The sequence below is a fragment of the Mauremys reevesii genome, linkage group 3 (genome assembly GCF_016161935.1).
Source record: "Mauremys reevesii isolate NIE-2019 linkage group 3, ASM1616193v1, whole genome shotgun sequence".
NCBI classification, from domain to species: Eukaryota; Metazoa; Chordata; order Testudines; family Geoemydidae; genus Mauremys; species Mauremys reevesii.
The window spans coordinates 125,116,432-125,134,338 of NC_052625.1; the positions used below are offsets into that span (position 1 = coordinate 125,116,432).

Here is a 17,907-nt window from a genome sequence, read left to right on the forward strand (position 1 = left end):
ATTCACCTTCACCTATTACTGTGAAACCACTCAGTGAGTCTAAATATCCCCCTCTGTGGTTTGAAAGTAGCTTGATTGAGGCTTTAGGTTTTGTTGGCATCTTTAGTGTATCTGGATAATAGGATTTCCCATCATCTTCATTGGTACTGGGATTTGTTTTGAGGTCACTGGATTTCAGCATCCCCTGTGTCTTTAAGTGATTTAATTTACTTGTGGGCTTTCTCCATTGGGGCCTCTCCTTTGTGAGGAGTCTCCTACATCAGAACTTGTGATTGCTAGTGAAGGGAGAAGATCAAGTTCCTGGACTCTCACAGTAGAGATAGCTGCATAGTAATTCCTCCATATACATCATTTTTCTGCTCTTTTCAAAGCACTAAAAAGGAAATCAGGATAGGAGCCTTTGTTAGTTTTAATGGGTTTTGCAAGTGTGTACTATGTCTTCCATTCAAAGTTTTGCAAGTGTACTTCATGATGTCTAAGTGATGGCTGGGTTTCTGGTTTTAACCATCAAACAGAACAGAACCACAAAATGTATGTGAGGTTTTATTACAATAAATGTGATTTATAATGACTTAATATGATGCAATTCTGTTAAACTAGCTTAAAGGCTCTGTCCTGCAGAATTTTGCTGGGAATTTGGAGAATATAATATAACTCCTGTATATTACTTTGGAAATCCTACCCAAAGTCTGCATGAAGTCAGTGGGATTAGTGGGTTCAGCAACAGCATCCTTAGTTTACAGTGTAATACTGATTGATCTTAGAGGAAATGCTGCTTCCCTTCTGAAAGAGATCACTGCTCTTCTCATTCTGATTACAGTCTCAGCTTGTACCATTGTAATTCTTAGTGTATGCAAATATAAAACCATAACTTGCTAAGAAGAATGTGGGGGTTATTAAAGAAGGAAAAATATTTAAATGCAAATGTTTATGTATAAACATGAATGGTTATTGCCTTAAAATAAACAACAATTAGCAGCAAAATAAAACAAAACAGCAGAAACCCTGAAGATAATAAATCTGTATAGTGACTCATATAGTGTTCTTCCTTCCAAGGAAAAGTAAATAATATGTAAAAAATTAAAACTCTTACTATGAACCCAACTATTTATTTCATTCAGGTAAAAATACCTTCCTGTTCTATTTCCCAGGATTGCTCTTGTTTCTGCCCCCATTGAAGCCAGGCTCCATCCCATTTTCTAAACTGATACCCATTTTTTCTTTCCAAGCTTATTTTCAGCCTTCTATCTGGTTTAAAGCGCCACCTGGTGCTCTCACAACTGAAAATACCTATTTGCTGGCTAAGGGCTTGGCTACACTTACAAGTTGCAGCGCTGGTGGAGGCTTTCCAGCGCTGCAAGTGCAGCGCTGGTGACACCAGCGCTGCTCGTGGACACTCACCAGCGCTTTACCTGTCCTCCAGGGAATAAGGAGCTATCCCAGAATTCCTGTTCAGCCACTCTGCACATCAGTTTGCACTCTACTGCTCTTGCCTCAGGTGACCTTTAAATGCCCGGGAAATTTAAAAATCTCCTTCCTGTTTGCTGCAGCCAGGTGTGGAGTGCAATCAGTTAATCAGTTACAGGTTACAGGTAACCATGCAGCATGGAGCACAGGTGAATTGCAGGACCTCATCAGTGTTTGGGGTGAGGCGTCTGTTCGATATCTTTGAGCAGATAGCAAGGGACATGCTGGATACTTGGAGATGGACAACAACTGCCAATCCCAGGGTAACGATGGACACTTCTGAGCAGGCTGGGGACAGGAGGAGGAGGAGGCTGCGGGGAGAGAACCGCGAGTGAAGCTCCTGGGATGGGAGATTCCTGGAGGCATGCAGCCAGGAGCTCTTCTCAAGCCAGGAGCGCAGCAACAGCCAGCAGTTGCAGAAGGACAAGCAGAGGCGGCTTTTATTTTCTGGGTGGAAATGTTTCTGGAGAAGGGGGGGGTATGATGATGCATGGCAGCGCGCTAGATGTGGAATAGCCCGTTGATGTGGTCTATCTAATCTGCTTCAGTTATCTCAGCAATTTATAGGCAGAGCCACTGTGTCCCTTGTCCCAGGCGCCACTCTTCGGCCGGGGACCATTTCTGAACACAGGCACGCCGCATAGGGTCGCTGTTCCAAACATCTTCCAGGATTAAGTCCTGTGAAAAATGTTGGGAGACTCTTTAGTGAAGAGATAGGAGATAAGATCACCCCTGCATCTGCATCTTCACTTCTCACTCAAGCCCCTCTTCTCCAAGTAAACACTCCTCACTCACCATTTCGTGGCTTCTGCTGTATTTTCCTTTTGGGATAAAGAATGCAAGTGAGAACTTGCAAGTGAGAACTCCCTCAGTGTAACAATTCATGTCTGGAGATAGTGGATACAATGCTGCCCGTGTTAAATGTTGTCATTTCTGTGTGTACAGTGACCTTGACTGGACTGCCCAGATGTTCAACATCACAGAGGCTTCAAAATTTGAGAAAAAATCCCCGAAAGAGCAAAGAGGACATGCTGAAAACTGTTCTTCAGCACTCTGCTACAGAGAGAAAAGAATTGAAGGAGTGGCGAGAAAGAAAGCAGGACGAGAAATGCAGTGGCCAAGAGGAACATCCTGAGTCTATAGAGTCACTCGTTGCCATGCAAGCAGAGCACTACCGTGCTACTCCCCCACCCGCCCCGTCCTTTGTGCCTTGTGCCCCAATGTCAGCTCAAACCACCTTTCCCCAGCATCCAGGCTCTTACCACCACCAGCTGCCTCCAACACCTGTACGTTCCCCAACCAGCCCTGATACCTACCACCACCCTTACCCTCTGCATTCAACCCCCATCACCATGCAGTATATGCACCCTGAAGTGCAGGATTCATTAAACAGCAATCCAGATATGGCATATGCAAACTTGTGACTGTACAGTTCACCAACCCACACCCTTGCCCTCTTGTGTTAATGAAATGTTGTGTGTCTGTCTGTCTGTCAAGGAAGTTTTTTTCTTTTCAATAAAACAATTCTTGGCTTTGAAAACAGTCTTTATTATAGCAGATAGTGAAAGATACCTTAGCCCGGTAAAGAAAGAGGCACTGCAAATCATATTATTATTATGGATAATAGAATAACAGTGTAAGCAGTGCAATTCACTCCCATGCAAGGCAGCAAACATTACTGTTGGCTTTCAGCCTCAAATTCTTCCCTCAAGGCATCCCTAATCCTTGAAGCCCTGTGCTGGGCCTCTCTATTAGCCCTGCTCTCTGGCTGTGCATATTCAGCCTCCAGGACTTGAACCTCGGTGGTCCATGCCTCACTGAATGTTTCACCCTTCCCTTCACAAATATTATGGAGGGTACAGCAAGCGCTTATAATGCTTTCCCCAAGTCTAGCTTCCCATACAAACATCTCCAGCGAGCCTTGCACACTCCACAGTCATTCTGCCTCAGCCTGTAGTTGAACCGGTCCTTGCTCCTGTCAAGCTTCCTGTATAGGGTTTCATGAGCCAAGGCGGATCACAGTGGGCATTGACATCCCCTACTGTGATCTTCCTGTCTGGGAAAAAGTCCCTGCCTGCATCTTCCTGAACAGGCCACTGTTCGCATCATGCACCTTTCCAGGCCAGCCTGTAGGATCCACAAGTAATGTCAATGCGCCGCGGTGATCCACAAGCGCCTGGAGAACCATAGAGAAATACCTTTACGATTAACGTACTCTGATGCCAGGTGGGGCAGAATAGGAATAAAACCCATTTGTGCAAAGCCATCCACAATGTCCTGCGCCGCCGTCGTCAGTCTTCTTCTTAGCAGGATGATTAATTGCCTTGCAAAACTTGCATCAAAACGATTCCCACGGTCGATTTTCCCACACCAAACTGGTTCCCCGACGACCGGTAGCTGTCTGGATTTGCCATCTTCCAGATTGCAATAGCCACCCTTTTCCACCGTCAGGGCAGCTCTCAATCTTGTGTCCTCTCAGCACACAGTCCCATGAAAGTGGCTTGTTCTGCAGCCACTGCTCGTCATCCCAGACTTCCATGACGATGTGATCCCACCACTCAGTGCTTGTTCAGACAAATCCATATTGATATCATCGCCGGACTCCTCACTGTCACTTTGGAGCTGAAGGAATAGCTCGACTGCCAAACATGTTGTGCTGGTGACACTCATCAGCAGAGTCCTCAGCAGATCGGGCTCCATTTGCCACAGAAATCGCGATTTACAGAGAGTAACAGAAAGACACTCGGAATGAATGCTGGGATGTGAAGGAATGACCACGCACACTTCCTTCCCCTTCCCACAATACTCAGCACCAAAATGGGACGAGGTGCTCTGTGGGATAGCTGCCCACAATGCACCTCTCAATACAGCGCTGGCCCTTACACAGCTGCATGAGCAGCGCTGTAACTCCCAGCGCTGCAACTTGTAAGTGTAGCCAAGCCCTCAGTTAGTACTAGCCACAGCTGATCAAACAAAGCAGCTAGAGTTATGGAATAGGGTAATAACAATTATTAATAACTACAGGACAGAGAAATGAAAGTTGTTGTTTTTTTTCAACCAAATGCATCATTTACCGAGGAAAACCGATTTCTCAGGAGCTACAGGTCTTCAAAAATATTGGGAGGGGGATTCAAAGTCCAAACCTGAACCCAGATCCTAATTTTCTTGTGAGAATTATTTCTATTACAAGCCAAAGCATACCTCTGAATCTAAGCACTTTGATACCATGATCATGAGATGTTGATTGGCATACAAGACCTAGCAGCAATGGACAACATAGCAATAGGCTTGTTTTTTTTATTCTCCATCCTGAGATCTCCCTAAGGAAATTAAATCTAAGGACAACTGAAGTCAATAAGTTTCTTAGGAACCATGATGATTATGCAACAGTAAATCTTAATATCCCCTCTGCCCTCAATCTTAAACCAATGCTTCTCAGTTTTGAGGACCCCAAGAAGTTGTGATGGTGACAGGAGAGTGTTATTTAGAGGGCAGTCCAAATGTAACAGATGACTGTGGCTCTGCTTCTGCCTGAGCTTATTGGCTACCCACTGGCTGTCTGAGTTTTAGAGGAAGGGACTCATAGAAAATTAGAGTTGGAAGAGACCTCAGGAGATCATCTAGTCCAACCCCCTGCTCAAAGCAGGACCAACCTCAACTAAATCTTCCCAGCCAGGGCTTTGTCAAGCTGGGCCATAAAAACCTTTAAGGATGGAGATTCCATCACTTCCCTAGGTAACCCATTCCAGTGCTTTACCACTCTCCTAGTGAAATATATTTTGTAATATCCAATCTATTCTCCCCAACTGCAACTTGAGACCACTGCTCATTGTTCTGTCATCTGCCACCACTGAGAACAGCCTAGCTCCATCCTCTTTGGAACCCCGCTTCGGGTAGTTGAGGGCTGCTATCAAATCCCCCTCATTCTTTTCTTCTGTAGACTAAATAAGCTCAGTTCCCTCAGCCTCTCCTCATAAGTCATGTGCTCCAGCCCCCTAATCATTTTTGTTGCCCTCCGCTGGACTCTCTCCAATTTGTCCTCATCCTTTCTGTGGTGGAGGCCCCAAAACTGGACGCAATACTCCAGATGTGGCCTCACCAGTGACGAATAGAGGGGAATAATCACTTACCTCGATCTGCTGGCAATGCTCCTATTAATGCAGCCCAATATGCTGTTAGCCTTCTTGGCAACAAGGGTGCACTGTTGACTCATACCCAGCTTCTTGTCCACTGGAGGAGAGGCTGAGAGGATTGGGAGTCCTCCCACAAACAAAATCTCTCTATAGGAGAGACAGATTCCCAAAACTGGCCTTGAGTCTCACATTAGTCTTTTGTCCATACACTTACATTATTTGGGAAACAAACATCTGACAAAATCAGGCAGCGTTGATGGGTGCCTAGGAACAAGCAGCTTGAGACTCAGCAGAATAATTTATGGGAGTCTTACAAACATCCATAATTTATGACAATTTGATTGCAGCAGATGATGGAGAAATATGGACTAGATATTAATCTCTTATTCTTCAATTCTCAAAATACCAAAAAGGCAGCCCTTCATGTCAAGCACCTTTTTACATATAATTTTATAGGCTGAATGGGCCTACACAACACTTTCATCGGGAAGAGACAAAAATTATGTTTGTACTGCACATTCGCACACATGCATGTGGATTTTAAAAAATTACTAATCTTATGCTCGCATGGTTTATTCAAAGGGAAATCAAGCATCAAGCAAAGGCCTACTGGTACAGAAGGAAACCATGGCGACCATTAACCATGCTACTCAACTTGTGCAGCAACTCGGCAACATAAAAGACAACATCCAAGGTAAACAGAATTTTTCTGGTTCAGCTTAATGTCAAGAATATATCAATAAAATCTCCACTGGAGAAATGTCACGGGAGTAGCGCTATGAAACCATCAGACATAGAGTTTTAACAGCATATGAAGCCAGGATGAAAATTTGTCTTTCTCAACAAGCTATTGTGACCAGTGTGTCAGGTATCCTCCATTATAGAGTGCTGCACTTCTTTTCTCTCTCTCCTGACATCTTCCTCAGAAAGTTAAATCTCAGGTCAAGTACATATGAAATCAATTATTTTGTGAAACATAAAAATATTATACAGGCTGTAGTTTGTTTGTATGTATGTATGTTTGGTTGGTTTTGGTTTTTTTAATCTCGATAGAGTGGATGCCCACATATTATAGTGACTGAGGCTATATAACTAGCTAGGTAGACAGAGACAAACTAAAGCTTTCACATGTAGACCCATTACAGAGAATTGTAGTTCTTTATCATGGCAGCACTAAAGTAGAATTTATCTGTCCCTAGAATCAATTTTGATTTTAAAAGTAACTTTCTACAAAGTTTCTATATGGAAAGATCGTTGTGATTTTTAGAAGAATTGTGTCAATAAAATAACAAGATATTTAAAACCCAGGGTGAAATCCCAGCCCCACTGGCAGTGGGAGTTTTGTCATTAACCTCAATGAAGCCAGGATTTCACCTCATTTTATAAATCTATTTTTTTTCATCCTGATTTTTCTTTGCTTCCAATTTGGGGAGACAGCATAGTCTAATAGATTGAATATGAAACTGGACATCCTAAATTCGAATCCCACCTCTGCCACTGACTTAGTGTGTAGTCTTTGATTAGTCATTTAACTTTATTGGCCAGACTCTTTGTTCTGTTAGGGAAACTATGCAATTTTCTTTCAGTGCAAATCTGCCACAAAGGTGGCAGATATAGCCAGTGGAGGAATTCACCCTGGCAAGGAGAGCCCTTGGATGACCTAGAAACACCACAATGGCTGCTACACCCTTGCCTACACTCTCACAGCCTAGTGTAGGAAGTGTAACCAGAGCATTATTGCAATACAGTAATCCTTGGTTACCATGACAGCTCTTGGAAGCCACTGGCAGCCAGTGCAGATTCTGCTGTAAACTCCATCAGGAGACAGTCCTAGCTCTGAGCCAGCTGGGGACTGGGAAGCCACAAAGGTGGCTTGAAACCATCTTTGATGCCTTCCTCTCTGGTCTTGTGTTGACCTCAGCTTGACCAAAGCAGAAAATCTGGCTTATTTTTTGTCTATTTCTTTGTTTTCAAAATAGTGTTAAGACAGAGAGTCTGGTGGCTCTCATGCCCACAAGTAGGGTGACCAGATGTCCCGATTTTATAGGGACAGTCCCAATTTTGGGGTCTTTTTCTTATATAGGCTCCTATTACCCCTCCTCACCATCACAGTTTTTCACATTTGCTGTCTGGTCACCCTACCCACAAGTTGTATTTCCTCACAAAATAACAGTTGTGGATTAACCACTGGGGGAGCGGGACCCATGCCCAGGGGCCTCGGCCAACTGGGGAGCCCTGGAAAAATGGGCCCTCCTGCACCCTGACCTACTCCACCCATCCAGCGCTCCTGCCTGGGAACAGGGGAAGCCCCCACGCCCGACCCCATTTACCTGGTAGGAGCACTGAGTGGGGGGGGGGTGGAAGGGGACTGCAGGCAGAAGGGCTGGGGAGGGGCACCCCACTTACTCTGGCCCAGGGCCCCACAAAAGGGTAATCCACCACTGCAAAAGAAATAATTGCTTGGAGGACTTGAACCAGAGGGGTAACTGAAACTAGATCCAACCAGCCAAGGTCGCATGTGAAAAGTGGCATCTATGCTAAGTTTTTAAGCCTTTGAAAGACAGGTGTAAAGGATCTCTGTATCTTCATGGTCCATCTCTTAGAGAAAGTAGAGAGTCCAAATCCTTTTATGTGTGTACATAGCTGGAGAAAAGTGTTTTGGAAAACAGGGGTTATCCACCCTGGCTCCAAGTGGGCTTGATAAAGAGGTTGGGTAAGGGAGAAAGACTCATCTCTAAACATCAGCACAATGCTGGCAAGCAGACCAGAGTGGTCAGAGACAGAGGATTACTTTCAGCTCTTTGCTTTTCTTTTTCTTCTCTGTAATTAAGTGGAGAATGCCTCATCTAGTTTAGCTGATGAGAAATGTAAATCTAGATTCTATTAAACAAAGTTTCTTTTAGTTTAACTCCATTTTCTCTCATTTTTGAATAAATCTTAGTTTTGTTAAGATTCCTGTCATATGAGTAATTTCATGCAGGCATCTCCAAAGGGAAAAGAATACTGTAACCTCTAACCTCAGTCAAGGGGACAGGCAGAGGTTTCCACTCCAAGCCAATTGTCATCAGGCTGTGGAGTTTTCAATTTAGTTTGGATACAGATATTGCATTTCTGCAAAGGAACTTGGATTTTGTCTCTCTTTCTCCTTTCTTCCAAAGAAAACATTGCCTTTAGTGAATGAAAGTACAGTTTTGTAAACTGACTGTCTACTGCAAAGTGTCATAAACTGTTACTGTGATACTGTTTCACGTCAGGCAAAGAATAGAACAAGCTTAAGGTCTCCCAAAGCTAGCAGAGTGCAACAAGGAGACTCTTCATATTAAAATGTTGTGACAAGCTGTCACCTACTGTCTTGGAGTCCAACTCATCTGTGAACTGACTGTCTAGAGATGCAGATAACACTTCTAAAATCTATCTTTGTGTATTACTATTGCAATAACAGCATTCTCACCAGCAACATATATACCAAAATATACACACTTTACAACTAGCAAATAGGCCATTTTATACCTTCCCAGATGAAGAAATAACTTTTTGATTTAGGGACTAAGAGACTGTTTGCATTTTCAAGAGTTTTTATTGTCAGTAATAGGGACAAGTGACAACAAAGAGTCCTGTGGCACCTTATAGACTAACAGACGTTTTGGAGCATGAGCTTTCGTGGGTGAATACCCACTTCGTTGGATGCATGTAGTGGAAATTTCCAGGGGCAGGTATATATATGCAAGCAAGAAACAGGCTAGAGATAACGAGGTTAGTTCAATCAGGGAGGATGAGGCCCTCTTCTAGCAGCTGAGGTGTGAAAACCAAGGGAGGAGAAACTGGTTTTGTAGTTGGCTAGCCATTCACAGTCTTTGTTTAATCCTGAGCTGATGGTGTCAAATTTGCAGATGAACTGAAGCTCAGCAGTTTCTCTTTGAAGTCTGGTCCTGAAGTTTTTTTGCGGCAGGATAGCCACCTTAAAATCTGCTATTGTGTGGCGTCTGTTAGTCTATAAGGTGCCACAGGACTCTTTGCTGCTTTTACAGATCCAGACTAACACAGCTACCCCTCTGATAAGTGACAACAGTGAGCATCTTCCCAAACACAACTGCACTGAAGAAAGATACTCCAGTCAGAGATTATTATCTCTATTCCAGAATATTGATAGCACCTTCCTATCACATGGACACATAAAACTGAGATTAAACCAACTGCAGCTCCTCCTTTTGTATCTACAAGAAGCAATAAAAAACAAATGAAATATACTTGAAAGCTTCCCTGTTCCCTGTGCCATAAAGACCCAAGCTCTATCTTACAGCACATTTACATTACTCAAGCATTGACAGACCAAAAAGGAAAAGTGCATGTGATACCAATATGAAAACACTGATTTAACCTGACCTTTGACCATCCCCTTTCCAGTCAGGGTTGGTATAGATCAATACTTGGGGGGGGGACATTTATGCAAAATTTATGTGCTATAGAAAGTGGTTTAGATGATGCAATAGAGGACACTCTTCCCTCCATACCAGTACTGAATGGGTGCCTGAAATTTTAAGGGGTATTATAAAGTAAGAAGTGTCCTTCTTCACTTGAGACCTAAAACTGAGATCCTAACCAGTTGTGGATTTTAGAAGTTCCATGGAACCTTTTGAAAAGAAGTGGTGTTAAGTACAACTTCATTGTCCTATCCAAACACCAACTACATGGGTTTGCCAACTACTATTTCAATTACTTGGGTAGTTACTTTGGGTAGTGAGCTTTAATCCTTTTCATTTATTGCCCTATTATGTAGTACTCGTGCGCACTGTTGAACAACTACTGGGCTTCACTCTAGAGGACTCAAGGCTTAATGTGGGCCCAAAGAAGTGTCATGCCCATAATCCCTGCATTCCTTCCTACCCTGCCTATCTTGTCATGTCTCTCCATATGTCTTAGAAACCTAATACCTGTCACCTTTCATCCTTTTCCTTCTGTCTCTTTTTCCATTTCTCTTTTTTCTCCTTTTGCTGTCTCTCCCATCTGTCCTTTTCTTTCTCTCCTTTCTTTCTTGTATTTTTATCCTCTTCTCTTATATGCCTTCCTTTTTTCTCTGCCTCCATGGACCATTTGTTATTCCCCCTCTCTGTCAGAGATAGGATGCCTGGTGCCGTGCTTGGTATGTACTTATGTCAGGGACTTGGCAAGGGGTGAACTGACACGTGTAAACATTCTGGTCGATTGCTCAGAATCATTTGTGCTATGTACACCCAAATGGTTCTAACATATTAAGGGGAGTTGTGGTAGAAGTTTGTGGATTGCTAAAAATAGTTTAGCAGGAAAGAAAAACAAATATGTATTAATATGTAGGCACTAGGAAACATTTGTGACAATCTGATAAACATACTGTGAAACATGTTGCAAATAGACTAAGAGTATGTCTACACTATGAAATTAGGTCCAATTTATAGAAGTCGATTTTTTAGAAATAGATTTTATACAGTCGATTGTGTGTGTCCCCACTTAAGACCATTAAGACCATTAACTCATCGGAGTACGTCCACAGTACTGAGGCTAGCATCAACTTCTGGAGCGTTGCACTGTGGGTAGCTATCGCACAGTACCCGCAGACTCCGCCGCCCATTGGAATTCTGGGTTGAGATCCCAATGCCTGATGGGTCAAAAACAGAGTCGCGAGTGGTTCTGGGTACGTGTCGTCAGCCCCCATGAAAGCAACGACAAACAATCATTTCTCGCCTTTTTTTCCTGGGTTACCCATGCATACGCCATACCACAGCAAGCATGGAGCCTGCCCAGCTCACCATCACTGTACATCTCCTGGGTGCTGGCAGACGTGGTACTGCATTGCTACACAGTAGCAGCTCATTGCCTTTTGGCAGCAGATGGTGCATTACAATTGGTAGCCATCGTCGTCTCCTGGGTGCTCTTTTAGCCGACCTCGGTGAGGTCTGTCAGGGGTGCCTGGACATAAATTTGACCCGGCAAGGTCGATTTCAGCGCTAATCCTCTCGTTGGGGGAGGAGTACATAGGTGCTCCTGGCAGACCTCGGTGAGGTCTGTCAGGGGTGCCTGGACATAAATGGGAGTGACTCCAGGTCATTCTCTTTTTAAGTTTCCTCTCCTGGAGATTCAGTCCTGCCTGCAGTCATACTGCACCAGAGACTACGATGGCTAGCAGTCGTACTGCACCATCTGCTGCCAGCCTAAGATATATAAGAGAGATGGAGTGGATCAAAACAAGAAAGAGACCAGATTTGTTTTGTATTCATTTGTATTCATTTCTCCCCCCTCCCTCCCTCCATGAAATCAACGGCCGACAATTGTTTCAGTGAGGTTTGCCAGGGGCACCTTGAAAAGTTTAATGGAGATTCAGTCCTGCCTGGAATAGTGGGGGGAGGGATAGCTCAGTGGTTTGAGCATTGGCCTGCTAAACCCAGGGTTTTAAATTCAATCCTTGAGGAGGCCATTCTGTGTGACAGTTGTGTGTCTTTCTCCTTGATGCAAACCCACCCTCTTTGTTGATTTTAATTCCCTTGAAGCCATGTCGTCAGTCAACCCTCCCTCAGCACTGCTGTGGGTCCCTGTAATAGCCTCTGTCCTGCATGCCCTTGGAGATTTTTTTCAAATGTTTGGGCATTTCATCTTTTGGAACGGAGTTCTGATAGCATGGATTCGTCTCCCCTTATAGCAATCAGATCCCATACCTCCCGTTCGGTCCATGCTGGAGCTCTTTTGCAATTCTGGGACTCCATCATGGTCACCTCTGCTGATGAGATCTGTACTCACCTGCAGATTGCCACACTGGCCAAACAGGAAATGAGATTCAAAAGTTCGTGGGACTTTTCCTATCTACCTGGCCAGTGCATCTGAGTTGAGAGCACTGTCCAGAGCAGTCACAATGGAGCACTCTGGGATAGCTCCTGGAGGCCAGTACTGTCGAATTGCAACCACACTACCCCAAATTTGACCCAGCAAGGTCATTTTCAGTGCTAATCCCCTCGTTGGGGGAGGAGTACAGAAATTGATTTTAAGAGCCCTCTAAGTTGAAAAAAACAGCTTCGTTGTGTGGATGGGTGCAGGGTTAAATCGATGTAACCCTGCTAAATTCGACCTAAACTCGTAGTGTAGACCAGGGCTAACTCATCAGACATTGTTTCTGAAGTTAGTGGACAGAACTATCAGTGTCAGCTTTACTCTGTGTCATACCCATTTCACCTACCATCAACCTGAACTGGATTCAAACCAGGGCCCTATGGACGAAAGGGTTCCAAAAAAGTTCACTTCACTGTAACTATGTTGGAGGGACATTCTGTTTCTTTGTCCTCAGAAATTAGCAGCAAGATGAAATACTATGGAATCCAGCATGAGCTGAGCACTGAAGATATCATTCAGAAACTGAACTTGGCAGAGGAGATGCTGAGGGAAATCCGGCATCGCAAGCCTTTCACCAATCAGAGGCTGCTTGCAGATGATGAGGCTGATGCTGCACAAGAGCGTGAGTTTTAGGTCTCCATCTATTTGTGTGTTTATTCTAGTGGAAAGGCACAGTATAGCAACAATGTTCCAGTAGTAATCAGCCCATGGTAACCAGTGATGTTGAACCTATGTGAAGAATCTGCTCATAGATGCTGACTGTAGTGGCTGGCCAGCTGGACTACTCATGGCTTAAGAAAACACATGCTATTATGGCAAGCATATGAAATCTGTGAAACCATTAAAGGTCTTCATCTAGAGTTTGCAGTAGATTAAGTAATCACTGCTTGAACAAGGGGTTAAAGGTGATTGTGCCATGCCACCATGACTCTTTCCCAAGATTGCTGATTGCAAAAGGAAAAACATGAAAAAATGGGAAAGGTTAGAGTTATCTGTCAGAATGAGGACTATGTAGACTTACAGGACCTTATTCACCACTATAAATATATCTAGACTACAGCTGGAGGTATAATTTACAGCACAGGTAGATGTACACACACTACCTTTGGTCATGCAAGCATGCTAAAAATAGCCACCATGATGTGGGTAGGGGCAAGGGCCAACCAACTGAGTACAATCCCATCCGAGAATATAGGTATGTACTAGGGTGGCTAACCCGTGGGGTGGCTCTAGAAATTTCGCCGCCCCAAGCAGGGCAGCATGCCGTGGGGGGTGCTCTGCCGGTCGCCGAGAGGGCGGCAGGCGTCTCCGGTGGACCTCCCGCAGGCGTGCCTGCGGAGGGTCCACTGGTCCTGCGGCTTTGGTTGACCACCGGAGCCACGGGACTAGTGGACCCTCCGTAGGCATGCCTGCGGGAGGTCCACCGGAGCTGCCTGCCACCCTCCCGGCGACCGGCAGAGCGCCCCCCGCGGCATGCCGCCCCAAGCACGCGCTTGGCGTGCTGGGGTCTGGAGCCGGCCCTGCTAACCCGTGCCACCACCCATGTCGCCAGTGCTACACTTTTATTTTTAGTATACTAGTTTGATCAAATCCAGTGTAAATACATCTTGAAATTATACCTCCAGCTGCAGTGTAGACACATCCTGTGTGCCTCCAGACTTAGGCCAGGGTAACGCCACTGATTTCCGTGGGGTTCACCAGCATAAAACTTGAGTCACACTGTAGTGAATCAGAGCCACAGTTAGCTCACTATTATTTCCAACCTGGCCTAGGTAATTTTGGGAATATTGTACCTTGAAGGGTAAGACAATAAGTACTCTTTCATCCAGAGAATAAAAGTATGGACTAGTTAGCTGAGACTGTAAACAAACGAAAAACAATCCTGCCCATTTCTATAATAATTCATTGTAATTTGAAATTTTTATAAGGAAGTTAAAATGAGACAAGGGGTTTTTTTTCCCATTCAGAAGAATAATTAGAAATAAAGTCTAGCTAAGTGTCATAGGTCAGTACCCACGTTCCCTGCGAGCAAATATGTTTTTACTGACTCCCTGATTAAGAACAGCCACTCAGGTCATAAAGTTGGTCTGATGCTGGTATATGTAATCTCCATCAGAAAGAGCATACCCTGATCTTGATCTTTTTGGAAAGTCACATGTAGCTAGATTGGTAACTCATGCTGTGAAGGGAAAGAACAAAAGAATTTAGAAAGATTAATCAATAACCTCTGACTCTTCTCTCAGTACTAAGGCAGGTTGAGGAGTGGCAGCTGAGGTATAATGACACCAGATCTCTGTTTCCCATCGTATTGGACCAGCTCAATGACTATAACATGAAGCTGTCAGACTTACAGGAGGCTCTGGACCAGGCTCGTGACTATGTCAGGCAAACGGAGGATACAAATCAAGAAAATACTGCCAAACTCCAAGATAATGAGGTACTGTGCAGCAGCATGTATATTGTAAGTGTGTCTATGAGCAACACATTTTCACTGATAAGGACATTTTAAATGTTGGATTCTAAAAATGTGTAGCTACAGAAATGACAGTGTAGAAACTTTCCTCTGTGTGAGTTTCTGTATTGTCAAGTATCAGAGGGGTAGCCGTGTTAGTCTGGATCTGTAAAAGCAACAAAGAATCCTGTGGCACCTTATAGACTAACACAGCATGAAATGGGTGAATACCCACTTCTTCAGATGCAAGAGTTGCATCTGAAGTTCACCAATTCTGCTTCTGCTGCTCTGTTGCTGTTTATCTATAGTCCACAGGATTCTTTGTTGCTTTTCTGTATTGTGGTTTTATGTTATCATCACCAGAGGGATTGCTGTCTAATGGCTAACACACAGAAATGGGAGTCAGGACTCCTGGATTCTGTTCCCAGCTCTGCAGTTGATAAAGTGTGTCACCTTATGAAGACCCTAACTTCATAGCCCTGGCCCATGGGCCACAGTGAAATATGTAATGGTGCATTCTGCCACATGGATTTGGCACTCTTAGTCTAGATGTAAGCTACATAAGTGCTAATAAAAGTTAGCTGCTATCCAGAGCTACAGAAGATGAAGACATGGTCTCTGCCCCAGGGAGCTAACCAAGACACAGGTTTGACAGCTCAAACATATCTGAGATACATTGCAATAAACCCATGGCAAGGATTTCATGGCTCAGCCTTCTCTGCACAACGTGACTACTCTTAATTTAATGGGGGTAATCAGGATACAATTCAGATCTTCCTGTTTCAGAAGAACAAAGCCACCTCACTATAACTAAAGGAGAATTTCCTTTAAGTATTATAAGCATAGGTCCTATAAGAAAATGAAGCAGTTTTTGTTCCATTCAGCAGAAGGAAGTGGTGTGTTCACATACACACACACACACACTCAGATGAAGATCCACGTTTCAAGCAGTCAGGGTTTAATTATTTTAAATACATTCTATACATAGTAAATTATTTAAAGAGGGATTTGAATAAAGAGAGTGAGGCTGTTTGGCGCATGCATCGAAGAGGTGCAAAGAACAGTGTTGAAGTAGGATGCAAATAAAGTATTCAGGAATGGTGCCTTGAGAGTCAGGATGAGAGTCTTGGTGTCGCCAGCATTCATGATTTTATCACGAGCGTGATGGCTTTGGCCCATTTTGGGGTAACTCACACAGTCTCCTGATAAAACACAGGCAGCTCAGGAATTTGCGAAAGCTGTCTGTAGTTTCAGAGTTTGCCCACTAGAGGCATATGTGCTGCAGGCCATCGTAGCTGCTGTCTGCAGTAGCGGGGTGGCCCTGTGCCCAACAGCACCACAGAGTAGCTGCTGTCTGCAGTAGCGGGGTGGCCCTGTGCCCAACAGCACCACAGAGCAGGCCCAGGGCTGCTGGCCCCTTCTAGTTTTGGTGGCAGCAGCTGCCTCAAACACCCATTCTTCGCGCGTGCACACACACACACACACACACACACACACAGAGGAAGGGGGAAATTGGAAGTAAAAGCCCAAGAAAAGCCCCCTCTCCTGCAAGCTAGAGACAGGAGACCGCTGTCAGTGGAGAGCCAGGAAATAGCAAGGCCTCTGGGCAGTGGGAGGCAGGGAAGGCACTTGGCAGGGAGCAGCCACACAAGGGAGCTGTTGCCAACAGATTTGTGTGTCCAGTTTGTATGTTTTAAGGTTGAATTTTCACCCTTTAATTGTCACGTGTATTGGGGTGGACAGAGGAGTTCAAAAACCAGACAGCAACTAAAAAACATGATTTGTTGTGGGGGTTTTTTTTTTCTTTAAACCTCATGATTTTTAGGCCAGTCGCATGTGCTTTTTAAAATATATATATATTCCAACTCATGGTTTTTGAACTCTTGGGGTTGGCAATATTGGTAACTTGAACTTGATGTGGAAGGTAAATAAAAACAACAACATAGATGATCAAAGAGAGGAACAACATGGTCACAGGAACCAGATTTTAAATCACAGCAATTGCTATTAAATAAAATGGGCAAGATAAGATACAGGAATTCCCAAAAAGAGAAGGTTTCTTGGTAAAAAGGAGATTTCTAAGGCCAGTCCAAGGGTGTTAGCTGTAGGGATGCATTGGAACTGGTGGACCTGAGAGATGTTGTAAGAAAAAGAAGCACCAGATACATGTACTTGTTTTAAACAAACATCCAGGAGAACAGCACAGTGAATCAGATAATTATTTTATTCTTCCTTTCTGACTTTCAATATCGCTAAATAGTATGTAGCTAAGAACTCAGTGTTTTCTTTTAATAATTAAATATAAAATCAGGCATTCGTTTTTGTGAATTGCTCTATAAGAAGCTTAGGATTTTCATGTACAGAGTCTTCTTTGTTCCTCTCTTCCTTTGTTTTATAATTACTGTGTAGAAGCAGATCTGCAGCTTATCTCATATTTATGAAGTGAAGGCTGAAGTATGTTGGATGTGGTTATAATTGTTCTTTGCTTTTAACCATTGTTTGAGTTTCATTACTTTCCACTAAGGCAGATGCTTGTCCAAAGAGAACATTCACATTAGTTTTATTATTGTTATGGAAAACAGATCTCTAATTTGTACGTACTAAAAAATCTTCCAGTCCAAACTATTCTACATGCCACTGTGAAAAGTCCATATTTAATTTGTCTTTGTACTGCAAGAGCACTGTTCTGGTGGTGTAGTAAGGGTGGTTCATTCCAATAATTGCTCAAACTGCAATGTACAATGAAATTTATTTTTGTAAATAAAGGCCTAGTCCTCCATGAGGACAAGCCAAACTGAAAATGTCATATTATAATATGCAACTTGAGAAGTGTGAGCAAAACTTGGTCTTAGCTTTTTTCCCATTTAATTAATGATATCTGTTTGTTTGTTTATTTTACCAATACAACTGTAGTGTTCATATTAACAACATACCAGAGAACATTAACACTGCATTTTACCAATGCCCAAAACATTTCTGAATATGGATTTATTTTTTTCT

The 17,907-nt window shown here is 43.6% G+C and overlaps 1 protein-coding gene across 7 annotated transcripts in view; it reads left to right on the forward strand.

Annotated features, from left to right (window-relative positions):
* LAMA4 (laminin subunit alpha 4) overlaps positions 1–17,907 on the forward strand; it is a 157,274-nt gene that overhangs the window by 88,354 nt on the left and 51,013 nt on the right. For all 7 annotated transcript variants that reach the window (XM_039531831.1, XM_039531827.1, XM_039531825.1 and 4 more), the window contains 3 exons: positions 6,183–6,294; positions 12,910–13,077; positions 14,699–14,892. In XM_039531831.1, coding sequence (XP_039387765.1) covers positions 6,183–6,294; positions 12,910–13,077; positions 14,699–14,892 — 474 coding nt within the window. The remainder of the gene's footprint in view (positions 1–6,182; positions 6,295–12,909; positions 13,078–14,698; positions 14,893–17,907) is intronic.